Raw genomic sequence first — 15,319 nt, forward strand, 5'->3', positions numbered from 1 at the left:
GTGTCTGTCTGAGCTTTGTCTCACCCCAGGTCTTGGCCTCCAACCAGCTCCATCCCCACCCCTGGCCTGGCTGAGATCCAGCAAGCCCCGCCCCTCAGTACAGACACCGTAGCAGCGTGGGTCCATCAGGAGAGCTTTACTCAGGACAAGGAGGGGTGTAGCCTCCTGGCCTCACCCACTTGGGGTCAAGTGCTCCTCCCACAGCCCTGGGGCTGATGTGGCTGCTATCAGTCATCCCTGGAGTTTGGAGCTTCTGGGCTGCCGCTCCAGTTATGGGGTGCACAGCGCAGCCCTCCACCAGGTTCCACACACTCAAAAAGGTCCCTGACCCTCTGGGTCCCTCCTCAGTGCCCTACGGGTGATGGTGCAGCACCGGCTCTGAATAGCACTCAGTGGTGGTCGGGCAGGCACAGTAGGGGGAAGGGTCTTGGCCTGGGGGCACTTGGGGAAGTTTCGGGCCTCTCCCTCTCTGTCCTCCCCACCATCTGCCCCAAGGTGGAGCCATGGCCCGCTAAGGACTGTGCCCAGCCCGTCTGGCTGCAGTATTGCAGCTGGGAGAAGACCAGTGCGGCCACCAAATCTGTGAAGAAGATGAAGTTTGGTTAGCTAGACTGGGCACCCCCACCCCACCCCACCCCCACCGAAGCCCCCACACACACCTGCACAGCCACCAGCCGCGGTCGGACGTTTCCAGCACACACACGTGTGCCCCTGCAGGCACTGACAGCTCATCAGCTTGGCTGCCCTCAAAGGCACGGGAAGCACAGAACTGGGACCCTGGAGTGGATGCTTTGTGGTCACCATGGGGGCCACAGAGGCCAGGGCCTCACCTGTCGGTCCCCCCCCCCCATTTGCTGAATCACCACCTCCAGGCTCTCCCCATTTGGATCTCTGCAGACACCAGGGACCACTCTAAAACTCCCTGGGGCGCTGGCTCACTAGAGGGACCAGTCACACTACAGGGCTGCTCTCACCACCTAGTCATCCCCTGGCTTGAGTGCTCCCTGTGGTCCACCCGTGATGTACACTGCCCAGTAGTGCTGCTGGGTGTGGGGAGGAGGGTTAGTCTCGTACCACTGCTCACTAGGGACCGACCCCCATCTCGTCCCTGGCCCGGGGCCACCTCCTCCAGGTAGGGAGCAGGAAACCATGCCATCTGCTGGTCCTCGTTCGCCACCAGCCACCAGCCTGTGCCCAAGAGGTGGGTAGAGGTTCAGATCCTGAGGCCCCTTGGGATCCAAGGGGGCAGAAGGTCGAGTCCCCAGACTCCTGCCCAGCCCCACCTGAGGGGTGTCGCAGCAGCACGTTAAGGGCCTCCTGGGCCCGAGCCTGGAAGGGCTGGCCCCACGCATCCTGGGTGCTGAAGGGCTGCAGGCAACGCAGACTCGGAGCCCCCAGACTGCAGCTGGCAGGGCTGTCCCTGGGGCCTGGTAGGGGCTCTTCCCGGGCAGGCAGGATCACCAGGCTGGTAAGGGCCAAGGGTGCAGATGAGAGGTGGTTGAGTGGGAAGATTGGGGGTTGGCCAGCTGTCCCTCAGGAGTCCACCCAGCCTCCAGGCCTTCCCTCCTAACAGGCCCTTAATCCACCCCACCTCCCCCATCTTCCAAATGTTTCTGCCGGCAGGGAGTTGGGGGTGGGTCAGGCACCTGCCCGGTGGCAGCGCAGGCTCCAGGTCCAGAGGTTGTGGCGCGAAGAAGCCAGTGAGCACCGGGCTGCGGGACAAACGCTCCCCCGCAACCAGCAGCGCCCTCAAATAGGTTTCCAGCAGCCGCAGGCGCACCAGGCCGCGGCCCGTGCGCCCCCAGTGTGCCAACAAGGATGCATCTGTGGGCAAGATAGGGACAGACTGGGACCTTGCCCTAGGGCTCCCCACATCAGACCACAGCCACTCCCACCCCTCCTGGGACCCCTGCTGGCTGACCAGGAAGTTTGGGGAGAATGCGGTCTGATCTCTGCAGCAGGCCCGCCTCCACTGGGAAGGTCTCCTTGAGGGTCTTCTGAGGGTGAGAATGGGCATCTCAGTCTCTGAGGGCCCACTGGGTTCCCCTGGGAGGGTGGGGGTCCCTTGCCAGGATCTTAGGGGCTGGAGGACCCAAGGGCAGGCACTTGAGAGGGGTGGTCATTGCTGGGTCATGCAGTTGGGGGAAGTTGGGGTCGCTCCAGGCTCACTCACATGGAGTTTTCTGAACTGATCCCAGCTTCTGCGTGCAAAGGTGTCACTGTCATCCGACCAGTGCACAGAGAAGGCGAACGTCTGTGGGATGAAAGGGTGGGGGACACCATGGAGGGACTAAGCCAGGAACTCCCTCCCTCCCTCTTGGGGCCGTCAGGGATCCCCGTTGGTTCCTACCTGGAGCTTCTCTGTCTGCACCAGAGCTGCCCCGCTCACGAACACTGGGTGTCGGGGGCCTGCCATTGCTGTGGCTTTCCCAGAACTCTGTCACGGGCTTCTGGAGTCTGCCAGGTGTAGTCAAGGGTCCTACTGCCTCCCTGCCTGCGTGGGGAGGGGAGTACCCCCTGGGGCACCAGGAAGGCTGTTTGGAATTCCCCGGCAATGCCCCAGACCCACCAGGTGTTTGCGGCACTTCCCGGCCCCTGACTGGGTCCTTCACAGCTTCCTCACCGCACCCCTAGATCTGGGTGGGAGGACAGGTGCACAGGGCTTGGTGGGAGGGGCTGGGACTGCTGCCTGAGGCTCTGCTGCTGAGTCTGGGAGGAGGAGGGGAAGCATGAGCCATCAAACCACGTCAGACCTGGCCAACCCTCCCTGCCCTCCCACGCCCCATGTAGCAGTGACTGGAAAGAGCCACCTGCAGGGTGTGCCCCTTGGCTCTGTCTTTGAACTCCCTGGGGCGGTGACTACAATTGTCACCAGGAAAGAATGACCCAGCACTAAGGGCTTGAAGTCCTTTGTTTGGCTTAATTTTTATGTAGCAGGAAAGGTTATTTAATGTCCCCAAGTCACAGAGGAGGAAATTTGTGTTAAATATTGTAAGGTTTCTTTTTGTGTGTGTGTGTTGGGGAGAGACCACAGGCTCACCCTATAGGTTCCCCTGTGGTAGGGGGATTTGGGATGGGATGAACAGGGTCCATCTGTAGTCACTAGCATTTGGGGGATGGGGAGGTGGTGACCAGGACTGTTTTGAGAGTCACCTCCAAACTTATGATTTATCATAGTTTATTGCAAACAAAGCCTCTGAGATTAGGAATGACCATTCCCCCACTAACTGGGGGGTGGGGGCAGTGAAGGTTAAGGCCCTAGAGTCCCCAGACAGAGGGTGTGCCCAGATGCCCCACAACGCTGAACTGCTTCCTTATAAGGGAGATTTCTGGGGCCCCATCCTACCCTGGTATGCAGTGGTTTTGTCTGCTGTTGGGGCCACCACCTCTGTGTTGGGACTTCCACTGCCCTGTACACTCCAGGGAGACGTGAGCCTCTAGGGCATCCCTCCAGGAAACCACCCTGGCCTCAACAAAAGGCCTTTGTGTATCTGTTTGACCAGCAGCTCTCTCTGAAGCCCTCAAACCTTCCCTGGTCTTGGCCCAGGCAATGAACAATGCTGACATAGGCCTGCTTTTTGCAAAGTGCCTTCAGCCCAGCTGTCATACTCCTGCCAACCTCAGTGGGGCCCACGCTGGCCTGGTAGGGTCCAAGGTGGAAAAGATCCTGCTTCCTTGGAAGACAAAGGAGAGAAACTGGAGAAGGGCCAGTTAACTCACAGCCAGGGACCTAGAAGGATGCAGAGACCCCCCTTCCTATACTAATTAACAACCCTTGTTCCACACCCCCAGCAACCTAGATTCTTTCCACTTCTTTCCTTCTCCATAACACCTTTCATCCTGTCACCGGGACAACTACAAGAGCCCATCCTCCCCCAATGCCTGTGCTCCTCACTCACACCCAGGACATCCACTCTCCAGAGGAATCTGCAAAACAGAAATGGGATTAAGTCAGGGTAGTAGCCCTCCCCGAAACTGCCCAGCACCTTCCCACAATCCTCAGAATAAATCCTCAACTCCCAAGGCAGTTGATTGAGGACCTCGGTGGGCCCCTGGCCACCCCAGATCTCTCACCACCCTCCCCAGGCCACCACCCTGTACTTTCTGCAAGAGGCCAATACCCTCCTCTCTCCTGCCTCAGCCTTGACTGACCTCCTCAACTGATTCCCCGTCCTTCAGGCCTCTGCCTAAGGGTCACCTCCTCAAGGAGGCCTCCTGGATTTCCTATACCCTGTTCACAGCACCCATCAGTTTGTACCTGAATATTTATTAGTGTGATTTCTCCTTTTGTTTTTGTTTTTTTCCATCTTGATCACTGGACTATGAGCTGAGGACGTCAGGGATGGGATCTTGCTCCCCACCCTGCCCAGCTCCTAACTGTGTTTGGAACAGATTAGGCACGACACAAGTATTTGCGGAATGAACAAATGCAGGTATGGAAGCAGAGGTATCCTTGAAGCCACTCCCGACTTCATGCAGGCTATAGGATTCGAGGGCTCTGGATGCACGCAGGAGACACACCGTCCCCTTTGCAGTCACGGCCAGGCCCCAAGTTGCCTGACTCCCGTTGCCATGGCGCCAGTCGCCCGGGCGGATCCGTGGGACCCCGGCCCCAGCACGCACCGCCCTCTGTGCGCTCACGGCCCTGCCCGGCGTTGCCATGGCGCCAAGAAACGGCTGCTGAACGCGCCCCCAACTGAGGGCACAGAGCTTAGCCGCGGGCACGCGGGACGGTCAGAGCAAAGCGATGGGTGCATCGCGGGCCGCAACACAGACGTCGCCTCGGCCGCAGCCCGAGGCCGCGGCACGGCCACGGCGCTGCTTCCACAACACGCTGCTCTTCTACTGGAGGAAACGGGAGCGCAAGCCCGGACGACGCAAGTCGGGATCGGGTCGAGGAACGAGGCCTAGGGGTGCAGCCATGACCCGGGCGTCCGGCCTCGCGCGCACCCAGGCCGCCCGGACCCCTGCTTCCAGCTCTGCCTCTTCCCGGGCGCGGGCCGAGTCCCCGGGCTCCGCCACCTCGCCGGAACCCGGCCCCGCCTCCGACCCCGCCCCCGGCCCCAGCTCAAGCTCAGCGCCCGCGCCCGCGGCGCGCGCCCCCAGCTCCTGTGGCCGCGCCCTGGCGGCGGCGCGCGCGCTGGCCTGGAGGCCGACTTGGAGACCCATCTGGAGGCCGAGCTGGCCCGGCAGGCGTTGCGCGGGCAACATGGCGGCACCCCGGGAGCGGGGGCTCTTCAGCGGCGGAAACCTCTTCTCCTTCCTGCCCGGCGGTGCGCGCTCCGAGGAGATGGACGACCTGGTGACTGACGCGCGCGGCCGGGGCGCGGGGCGACGAGATGCTGCCGCTTCGACCCCGACGCCAGCCCAGGCGCCGGCCTCTGATTCTCAGGTCGCGGAGGACACCTCCCGGAGGCGGCCCTGCCGGGCCTGCGTGGACTTCAAAACGTGGATGCGAACGCAGCAGAAGGTGCAGATACCGGGGGAAGGGGGGCGCCACCTCCCTGCAGAGTCCCGCGAGCCCTACGATTCTTAGACCCGGCCCACACACGCACCCTGGCCGTTGATCCCCCACACCTTGTTCTCAGGCACCCCGGGCAGACTTCCCAAGGCTAGGCCGAACGTTCCCGGAGGCCCTATACCTGCTGGACTTCTAGCCACCAGGGTTGACTGTCCTTAAACCTCACCCCCACGGTAGGCCCGGCTTTTTGGCTCTTAGCCACATGTGGGCTGGATCGGCCTCAGAACTTCTGTCTCTAGTCAGTGGGGCTCTGGCTGGGGCGGAAAACAGGGGAGCTTTGTAGGCTTCTATTCTGGTATGGGAAAACTGAACTGACCTTTGGTCGGCCTCCTTCCGCAGCGGGACAGCAAGTTTAGGGAAGATTGTCCTCAGGATCGCGAGGAACTAGGCCGCCACAGCTGGGCTGTCCTCCACACCCTGGCCGCTTACTACCCTGACCTGCCCACCCCAGAACAGCAGCAAGATATGGCTCAGTTCATACATTTATTTTCCAAGTTTTACCCGTGTGAGGAGTGTGCTGAAGACATAAGGAAGAGGTAAGTGGTGTCTGCACCGTTTGCAGACTGGAGCCTGGGCCTGGGGCCTCTGGCTGATGTCATAATCAGGAACCTAGAGAAATAGATGCAGAGATGGCAGAGGGTTGCCGGCAGCAGGGACCACCAACAGAGTAGGGATTGGATCATCTAAGCCATCTCCTTTTCTCCTCAGTGGCCAAGCCACCTGGGGCTGCTGCTGGGTACTGCTGCTTTCTGCAGCCACAAGGCTTCCAGGAGGGTGGGAGGAGTGTGCTTCCCTCATGAAATCCCTTGCTTCACACAGATGGAGACTCTGGTAGGTTTAGGAGGACTCCACTTTGTCTGACTTCTGAAGCAGGACTGCCAATTTCAAGACCATGGGAACCCACTGCTTTTGCTTCCAAGAGCCACCTTTTCTTCATGGGGGAGCCCAAGAACCATTATTTGGCACAATAGGGGTTTCTGGGCTGGATGTGGGGGTCAGGACAGCCCTTGATGTTTGAAGCCTGGGCAGTTAAAACCAGGTCTCTTGCTGAGCTGAGGCTCCAGGGCCCCAGGTGGAAAGAACCCGTCTGGTTTTCAGTTTTGGCTTTGTGCCAGCCCCACTCACTGCCTGGGGCCAGGGACGCTGGGGTGAGGCTTCCTGATTGTTATGAGATTGTAAAGTTGAGGCCTGTCCCTTAATGTCTTGCCCTGGGCTCCTGTCAAGGTTTGCCAAGCTCTCCAGGTGAGGGTTTGAGTGGGACTGGGAGTTTACCAGGCCTTGATGCTGCAGGGTCAGCCCTGTTCTGGGGGTTCCTCTTGGGTGTAGCCGCAGCAGTGCCCTGGCTCTCATCCCTGAATTGAACAGGCAAGGAGCTGTTGGGGCAGGGGCAGTGGGACCCCTACCTGCCCCCATCCTCCATGAGCAACTCCCCCCACCCCATGCAGGATACACAGGAACCAGCCAGATACGCGCACTCGGGCGCACTTCACCCAGTGGCTGTGCTGCCTGCACAATGAGGTGAACCGGAAGCTAGGCAAGCCAGACTTCGACTGCTCGCAAGTGGACGAGCGCTGGCGTGACGGCTGGAAGGATGGCTCCTGTGACTAGCCAGCAGCCAACTGGAGCCTGTGGGTGGTCTGGCCAGCAGAGAGGGTGGGGCGCTCATTAAAGTGCCTCAGAGCCAGAGCCTGTTGTGTCTCACCTGTGTTGGGTGGTTCCCAGATATTGCCCGTGGAGCCCTTCCCCTCTCAAGTTAGGGGTAGAGGTGGAGATGCCCGTTCCCGGCACCCTGATGGCCTCCTCAGCCACCACCCCATGGGGCTGCAGGTGAAGGAGGCAGGAGCAGCGTAGACTGTCCTTTCCATAGAGGATTCAGCCTCCTGCTCACTTGCCGCCCTGGTGCCCTACTTCCCCCAACAGGAAGGCAACAGGCCTGGCTGTCTCGCCCCTCCAGGCCAGGCCATTGTCTCCAAACCTTGTAGCTAGGGAAAGCAGATGTGGTTGTAGCCCCAGGGGCTGTGTGCTGTTTGCACGTCAGGAAAGAGGCTCCGGAGGCTGAGCTCTGTTGCACGCAAGTCCCTGTTCAACCTGTGGCCTTGCCTAGCTGTACCAGGCCTGTCAGAGGCTTCGTGGAACTTGAGACCAAAATAAAATGCTGGAGAAGTGACTGAAGACCTGGCTGTGGTGTGTTTTGTGCCGGGACTTGCAGCAATGGACAGGGCCTGCCCTTGTCCCTCTATGGTCTACTGCTTTCTCCCATCTGGGTTCTGGCTCCTTAGGAAGTGGGAGAGGTCCCAAGGCAAGAAAGAGTGGGTCAAGATGTTCCAGGAACAGCAAGGAGGCCGAGGAAGGGTCAAAGAGGCAAGGAGAGGTCACAAGGCAGGAGTCCTCAAGGCCCAAGGAAAGATGTGGTTTTAAGACCCAGCTCCTGTGACAAGAAGGTCTTGAAGGATTTGGAACAGAGGAATAGCAAGATGTGACTTTTGAAAGGTCCCTCTGGCTGCTGAGCTAGAATGAGGTAGGCGTGGACAAGTGCAGGGAGGGCAGGCACCCATGTGGCAGCTTAGAGGGAAGCTCACCCAAGGGTGGGTAGGAGAGGTCGCTGGATACACTCAGGGTGGAGCCCAGGGTGAAGCCCAGGGTGACTCCAGGATTCTGGCCCAAGCAGCTGGAAGGATGGAGTTGCCCAGTGTATTAATGAAATGCAAAAAGGCTGTAACTGGAGCAGGTTTGGGGGTGACCTGGACTCAGCTTTTGGGCCTTCCTGGATCTTCGCAGCCATACCTGCTCCTAGGCCTTGGCTCCTGGCTTCCCAGCTGGAATGGCCCAGCAACAGTGTGCCCCATCCCTGTGGTTGTAAAGCTCTGGTCACCTCTCTCCATGGTGTCTCAGCTTCTCCCTGGGCAGGTGCCAACATTTGGCACAGTCTCCTCGGCACCTTTACCCCACTGGCCCCATGGGGGTGCTGGTTTCTGCAGGGCCAGGTGATGCAAAGAAATAGGCAGGGAGCCACCAGCAAAGGAGTCACGGCTCTTTCCTTCCCTAGCACAGAGCTTCTCTCTGGCTTTTCCCAAGTCGCCTGTATGCCGGGAGCCAGCAAAGCTGTGGGAGCTCAGGAGCACCATCTGTATTTGCTCTCCCTCCTTCCCTGCCTCGCCTCCCTTTTTCCCTAACCCTGGCTCCCCCGAAGCTTCACTGCCCATTAAAACTCTTACTTGGCTGCAGACTCGGTTTTCTAGGGCCTCTAGGCTAAGACAAGTGGGATTCTAATTTAAGGGAAGGTTCTGGCTCCAGCTGTCAGCACAGAGACGAAAGGAGTGGACACAGAGCAGGGAGAAGAGACCCAGGACCATGCCCTGGGACCCCTAAGGTTCAGAGGTCACAGATTGAACAAGAGGAGGGAACTGAGAAGGGGTGACAAGAAAGGGCCCAGGAAGTTGGAGGAACACGAGGAGAGGGTGACATGGGCAGTATTCCCAAGAGGACAGGGACAGGATGCAGTGCCTGAATTGCCCCAGAACTAAAAGGAGCAGTGACAGCTGGAAGTGGAAGTGGCCTTAAGAATGGAGGTTTTGAAAAAAAAAAAGAATGGAGGTTTGTTTTTGAGTTACAAGAAGGTAGCACGTTTATGCACTGATGTAAATGATCAAGTAAAAGGGAGAACAAATTATGCGTGGGACCAAGAGGGGGGACTGTCACTGACAGGCGAGAGGTGATGGGATTGGATGTACAGTGTAATGGAGTTGACCAGTGGATGGCCACATCTGGGATAACAGGTACCACTGTCCACACCACCCAGATGGCATGGTTGGGAACTGGGTTTGAATCCCAACCCTTTACTTTCCATGATCAAGGACCTCAAACAGCCTGCCTATTAACCAAACTATGGGGGTAAAACAGTCCCTACCTCTGCAGGTTGTGGTGAAACGCCTGGCATTAAATGTTCAACCATTGCAGACTTTTCTATGCCTTAGACAGAAATGGGAGTAATCTGGGCCCCTGCTGGCTGGCTGGAAGGAACATGAAGGAAGGAACCCTTATCTAACAGGGGCTGGGCGATGTGTGGAAGAGACCTAGTAAGTACATGGGGCAGCTAGGCACCAGCTCTGCCAAACTCCCCATCTCTGATGCTTCAGCCCACTCCTTGGCCCCAAACTAAATACGTCAGCCAATGGTCAGTTGAGGAGGCCCAGGAGTGCGGAGGGTTCTGTGAGCACCCTTGGAATGACAACATCCAGCCACAGGAAAAGAGCAGAGATGCCCCACCTCCCACCCATGCTGGCCTGTAGACTCTGCCTTCCTGGACAAGGGCCTCTGGGGGCAGAAGCCATTCTCCCTCCCTGTTGGGAAGGCTAGAGTCCTCTGAATGAGAAGCTAGGGTGTAGTGGGAAGTCATGGGAAAGGCCCCAGTAACCTACCTCTGGTCTACAGGGACCAGGGCCAGGAAGCTGGGTCCCTTTCTCTGAGGGCTGTAGGGGAAGACTTTGGGGCCCTTGGGCCTGTTTTACCTCCTGACACAATCAGAAAGGGCCCTGCTCAGAGGAGCGGGGCCATGTCAGTCTGTCTATCCACGTGGCTACAGCAAAGCCTGAGCCCAGTGTCTGCCTGCCTTGCTGACTCCTGACTACTTGTGAGGGGCAGAGGGGGATCCAGCCCCTTGACCCTGCCGCCTGATGGGGACCTGGGGCCTGGACCCTGGTCCTGCGGTGAGAGTGGGGTGTGGAAGGTGGGTGGGGCAGAGAGAGGGGAGTGTTCCAGCTCGGTGCGCGTGGACCAGTGGGGGGGACGCGGGCTCGGTTCCGCCCTGCGCGCCCCCGCAGCGGCTGGCGCGCGCTCCCGGGAGGCAGCGGTGATAGCGGCAGACGGGCAGCATCGGCAGCATCGGCAGCAGCCCCAGGGAGCCTCGGGCGGGGCCGGCCTGACCGACAGACGGACAGAGGGCGCCAGGAGCGCGCGGCCCGCCCGGGCTGGCTATGGAGGGAGCCTCATTCGGCGCGGGCCGCGCGGGGGCCGCCCTGGACCCTGTGAGCTTCGCTAGGCGGCCCCAGACCCTGCTGCGGGTCGCGTCCTGGGTGAGTGCCCCCGGCCCCAGCCCCTGCCCCACCCAATACCCCATCCCACCTGGCCTCGCATCCCTAGTTCCGACCACCTCTCCATCGCCCCTGTCCCTCGCCCCCATCCTCATCCTTGCCGGCCCCTCCCCCGCCGGCCGCAGGTTGGGGTGACGTCACCAGGCAGGGCGCGCCCACCTGCAGGCGGGGGAGGGGCCGGCGGCGACAGCTGGAGACCTTGAGAGGTCACTGCCCGCGGCACCCACCTCCCAATTCCTCCTTAGGTCTAACTCAGTCCCCTTCCTCAGCTGTCGCTCCGTTTTTCCTGTGCTCACGCCCTGGAAGTGGGCACAGGAGTGGGGACAGAATTAACAGAGGGGTTTGGGCGCCCAGCCTCAGCATGAGAAGGGGCTCCCGGAGCAGAGAGGATCAGACAGCCTCCTCCCGCCTCTCCTGCTCACACATCCTCCAGGCTCCTTCCAAGAGAGCTGGCCCTTTCCAGCACCCCTAGTTGCAACTGTGAGTTGCTTTCTCAGAGGGGCAGCCAGAAGGAGTTCTACATTGGGAGGGGCCGATTTGGGAGCAGCCTAGCCTACTGGGGTAACCCTAGGCCTGGTGGCCTGCTCCTCCTGGCTGGAGAGATGGGAGATGTAATGCTGAGTTCTGGGTTTTGTCCAGCGGGTGGCGGCACCTCCTCACCTATCTTCCAGGAGGAGGCCAGTGATCAGGGTGGGGCAGGGGCCTTGGCCTTCTGCGTAGAGTGACTCTGGCCAGACCAAAAAGTAGGAACCCTACATTCTGGTCCCAGATCTGATTCAACTTGTGGACCAATCAGGGGGAACATGTCTATATCTTGCACCTTGGTTCGCCTCTTGACTCAGTCTCTAGGAGCTGGGGTGGGAAAGAAATGAAGTTGAAACTGGAGTTTTGTTTTTAGAAACATAGGGCTGCCCAGAGCTAAAAAAGCAGCATCTGGTTTAAAAGGACTGTGGTCCACCTTCTATTTACCTTCCAGCCATCACAGACACACGGCCCTCAGGTTTGTCTGAACCCCAGGAGCCAACAGTGTCACCTTTTGAGCCGATACTCTTATGGATGATATTAATCACAGTCCCCAGCACACCATGAGTTGTGCTTGTTACCACATTTGGCATGCTAGGAAACAGGACCTCACAGCTCTTAAATGCTGAGAGCAGGTTCCAGTGAGGTCCCGCTGACACCTCTGTGCAGCAGTCCCTCTGGTGGCCCCCTCTATGCTCTGGCCCCTCTGGACCCACTGGCCCCACTCCACATCTACTTTCCTGGGCTCCACTGACTCAAGCTTGGGAATCACTGGTCCAGATGAAAGTTCCTGTCCCCACACTCTGAAGTGGGCCATGGGAGACACTAAAGGCTCCACAAGGTGCGGAGGACCCAGCTTGAACATCCGCCCTGGCTCTTATCAGCCATGCGATCCTGGACAAATCACTTTACCTGTTGGAGTCTGTTTCCCCATTATCCCCAGGATAAGAACAATGTCACCCTCATGGTTTTTGCAGAGGATTCCATGAGCAAAGGCACATAGACATTTTTAGCACAACACTTGGGTATAGTAGTTGCTCACTAAATGGTACACGTCGTCCATAGTTACTAAATACCGTAGGTATTAAGGGAGGGGTCTTGAAGACCTCCACCCAGAGATGGACCCTGTGCTTCAGGGGAACGCAGGGACACACCCGACGGCGTTGGCGTTCACGCTGGGCTAGAAAATCTCAGGCCTCTGTGGGGAGGGGGCCATCTCAGGGCCCTGAGCGCCTCCTGCCACCCTCCCCCGGCCCATAGGTGTTCTCCATCGCCGTCTTCGGGCCCATAATCAACGAGGGCTACGTGAACGCCGACAGCGGCCCGGAGCTGCGCTGTGTCTTCAACGGGAACGCGGGAGCCTGCCGCTTCGGCGTCGTGCTAGGCCTGGGGGCCTTCCTCGCCTGCGCCGCCTTCCTGCTGCTGGACCTGCGTTTCCAGCAGATCAGCAGCGTCCGCGACCGTCGCCGCGCAGTGCTGCTCGACCTGGGCTTCTCAGGTGGGCGGGACCGGACCAGGAGGGGCGGGCCTGGGGGGCGGCGTGGGGCCACAGGGAGGGTGTTGTGTTCTCAGCCCAGTGTGGCTGGGACCCGTCCGGTCCCGGCGGGGCGGGGCCTCCGTTCGGCGGATACTTCTTTCCCGCGTAGCTGGGCGGGGTCCTTCTTGAAACCCCCCCGCCCCGTGACCCGCTGGTTCCTCCGCAGGGCTCTGGTCCTTCCTGTGGTTCGTGGGCTTCTGTTTCCTCACCAACCAGTGGCAGCACACGGCGTCCGGGCCGGGCACGACGCAGGCAGGAGACGCGGCGCGGGCCGCCATCGCCTTCAGCTTCTTCTCCATCCTCAGCTGGGTGAGTGTGGTCGGCGGGCCGCAGGCGGCAGGGCCTGGGGCCGGGGCAGGGTCGGCTCTAGCTGACCCTGGACTCCCCTTTAGGTGGCGCTTACTGTGAAGGCCCTGCAGCGGTTCCGCCTGGGCACCGACATGTCGCTCTTTGCCACCGAACAGCTGAGCACTGGGGCAGGCCAGGCGTACCCAGGCTACCCGGTTGGCAGCGGCGTAGAGGGCACTGAGACCTACCAGAGCCCGCCTTTCACCGAGACCCTGGACACCAGCCCCAAAGGGTACCAGGTGCCTGCCTACTAGTGGTGGTCAGGCCCAGACCAAGGCGCGAAGGCAGCCCCACCAGCTCAGAGCCCAAGGCCTCCTGGACCTCTCTCGGGTCCTCCTAGCCCAGCAGCAGGGTGTGGCCAGTGTGAGCCGTCTGGGGCCAAGAGAGGGTAGCCTCCAGGGTGCTTAGGCTATCCCCTACAAGCTCCTCCCATCCCTTTAGTCCGCAGTCCAGGGCCTGACGTCCTGAGGAGGGCATAGCACAGCCCTAGGCACAGCCTCCAGTGGACCAGCCTAGGCAGGGGGCCATGCCTTTCAGGAGCCAGCCAGCCTGGGGCTTACCTGTCCACCCTGGGCTCAGGGGTGCAGCTGCCCTCCATAGCCAGGTGCAGGGGCTGCCCCAGACTGAGGGTGACTAGAGGAAGGGACACTGCCCCAACTCCGTGGCCTGGTAAGCATGGCCACTGTTCCCCGTCCCGTGTCCCTGTGGTTAATGATGGTCCTTGCTCTCTCCTGGTGGGTCACCCTGGAGGGCCACGTGCTCTGTCTGGAGCCTCCCTCCATTTCCTCTCACACAGGCGCACTAGACTATGCTGGCCTTGTTGATGTCGTGGTTGTGGTTAAGTCTTCAGGTTTCACCTTGTAGTTCCCCACAAGCAGCCCCTCTGTCTGTGGCCCCTGCTCCAGCCCTTACCTGCCTTGGCCCAGGCCCCTACTGGGGTGTGGGCAGCCCTACCCAGGAAAGCACAACATGGCTGTAGGCCTGGGCACCAGCCCTCTCCCAGCCCTTTGATAAGACCTTGCCCGTGGGAGGCTTAAGACACTTGGGTGCCTGGCAAGACACACCCCTCATGAGGAGAGAGGCCAAGAGGCTCCACCTGCCTACCACGCCCTGGAGACGGCCATTCCGTGCAAACCCCTGTACCTTGGCTTCCTGGACTAGTCCCTCAACTCCCCACTCTGCACCCCATTTTAAGGCCCAGCCTGAGGTTGCAGGTCCCTCTGCATAGCTGAGTACTCATGCATTGCTCAAAGCTGGCTTTTCACATTAAGTCAATACCAAATGCGGTTGCCACATTTCATTCTTTACAGACAGACGCCTCCCTCTGGAGTTGCAGTTGAGTGACAACGCTGTACATTGTAGCATAGACCAATTATGTGTGGATATTTAAGTGAACATGTTTACAATTTTTGTATATATGACACTTTTCCTCTCTCTTCTGAAAGAACAATCCGTGATTGTGTATTTTCAGTGTCCCATGTTCCAACTGCAACTTCTTTACAATAAAGACTGTAAATGAGTTTATCGTGGCCCAGACACTCTTGGAATCATTTCTACTCCGGCCCTTCCAGTGCCAGAGGTTGGAACCTGAGGGGCACCAGGGCCCAGAATCCAGAAAGGGGCAGGGAGGTGGCTAGGCTGACACTCATATTGGAGAGTGCTGGTAAAAGTGGTCATGATTTCTTCAAATGTCCCCTTCTCATTACTTTCTGCTCCTGGGACCGCCATCAGGTGTACCACACAGAGTCCAGAGCCACATTCCACGGTTAACTCCTTTTTGGAGATTACCCCAGCTTGGTCTTGTTTACTTTTGAACCATCTATTGGAATTTTTATCTTTTTCATTTCTAAAACTTATTGGTTAGCAACCTCCTGGATGAACGAAGCAGATAAGCACCATCTCTGGAGCTGGAATGCTGGTTTGGCGACATTCAAACTTGGTCTTTGGGGGCGAGTCTCTCAACTTGCCTGTGCCTCTGGTTTCTCTTCTGTAAAACAAAGATAACGGTAGTTCCTATCACACATGGTGGGGTGAGGGTTAGCATTAACACGTGTAGAGCTCAGAGCAGTGCTTGTCACACAGCAAGCTTTACTTCCGTGTTGCCTGGTATTATGAATTGTGCTTCTTTAAGAACAGGTATTTTCAATATTGTTAATGAGAGAGCCTATTTTTCAGGTTACTCTTCTGAGAGCCTTCTTGTGTGTGGTGGGGAATGCAGGTGGCCATGGAGAGTGAAGATGGTGAAGGCTTTCCTCTCCTGGTGGGCCCTGGGCCTGGCCATCACCCAGGGACTCACTCCAG

The 15,319-nt window shown here is 59.0% G+C and overlaps 3 protein-coding genes across 3 annotated transcripts; 2 read left to right on the forward strand and 1 right to left on the reverse strand.

Moving 5' to 3' along the window:
- Positions 1 to 130: 130 nt before the first annotated feature.
- NOXO1 (NADPH oxidase organizer 1) lies at positions 131 to 5,052 on the reverse strand. The gene is made up of 9 exons (XM_031447716.2): positions 4,259 to 5,052; positions 2,351 to 3,927; positions 2,174 to 2,254; positions 1,922 to 1,997; positions 1,647 to 1,824; positions 1,284 to 1,465; positions 1,075 to 1,188; positions 660 to 777; positions 131 to 580 (listed from the first exon to the last, which is right to left on the reverse strand). Exons 2-9 carry the CDS (start codon positions 2,414 to 2,416, stop codon positions 313 to 315), a joined length of 1,083 nt encoding a protein of 360 aa, XP_031303576.2. The 5' UTR covers positions 2,417 to 3,927; positions 4,259 to 5,052; the 3' UTR covers positions 131 to 312.
- A 48-nt stretch (positions 5,053 to 5,100) lies between these two features.
- Positions 5,101 to 7,693, forward strand: GFER (growth factor, augmenter of liver regeneration). Its single transcript, XM_010992611.2, has 3 exons — positions 5,101 to 5,470; positions 5,861 to 6,057; positions 6,967 to 7,693. The coding sequence occupies exons 1-3, from the start codon at positions 5,210 to 5,212 to the stop codon at positions 7,127 to 7,129; spliced, it is 621 nt and encodes a 206-aa protein (XP_010990913.1). The 5' UTR covers positions 5,101 to 5,209; the 3' UTR covers positions 7,130 to 7,693.
- A 2,532-nt stretch (positions 7,694 to 10,225) lies between these two features.
- Positions 10,226 to 14,538, forward strand: SYNGR3 (synaptogyrin 3). The gene is made up of 4 exons (XM_031447720.2): positions 10,226 to 10,593; positions 12,394 to 12,631; positions 12,837 to 12,979; positions 13,063 to 14,538. Exons 1-4 carry the CDS (start codon positions 10,495 to 10,497, stop codon positions 13,270 to 13,272), a joined length of 690 nt encoding a protein of 229 aa, XP_031303580.1. The 5' UTR covers positions 10,226 to 10,494; the 3' UTR covers positions 13,273 to 14,538.
- The last annotated feature ends 781 nt before the right edge of the window (positions 14,539 to 15,319 follow it).

The sequence above is a fragment of the Camelus dromedarius genome, chromosome 24, assembly GCF_036321535.1.
Source record: "Camelus dromedarius isolate mCamDro1 chromosome 24, mCamDro1.pat, whole genome shotgun sequence".
In the NCBI taxonomy this organism is placed as follows: domain Eukaryota; kingdom Metazoa; phylum Chordata; class Mammalia; order Artiodactyla; family Camelidae; genus Camelus; species Camelus dromedarius.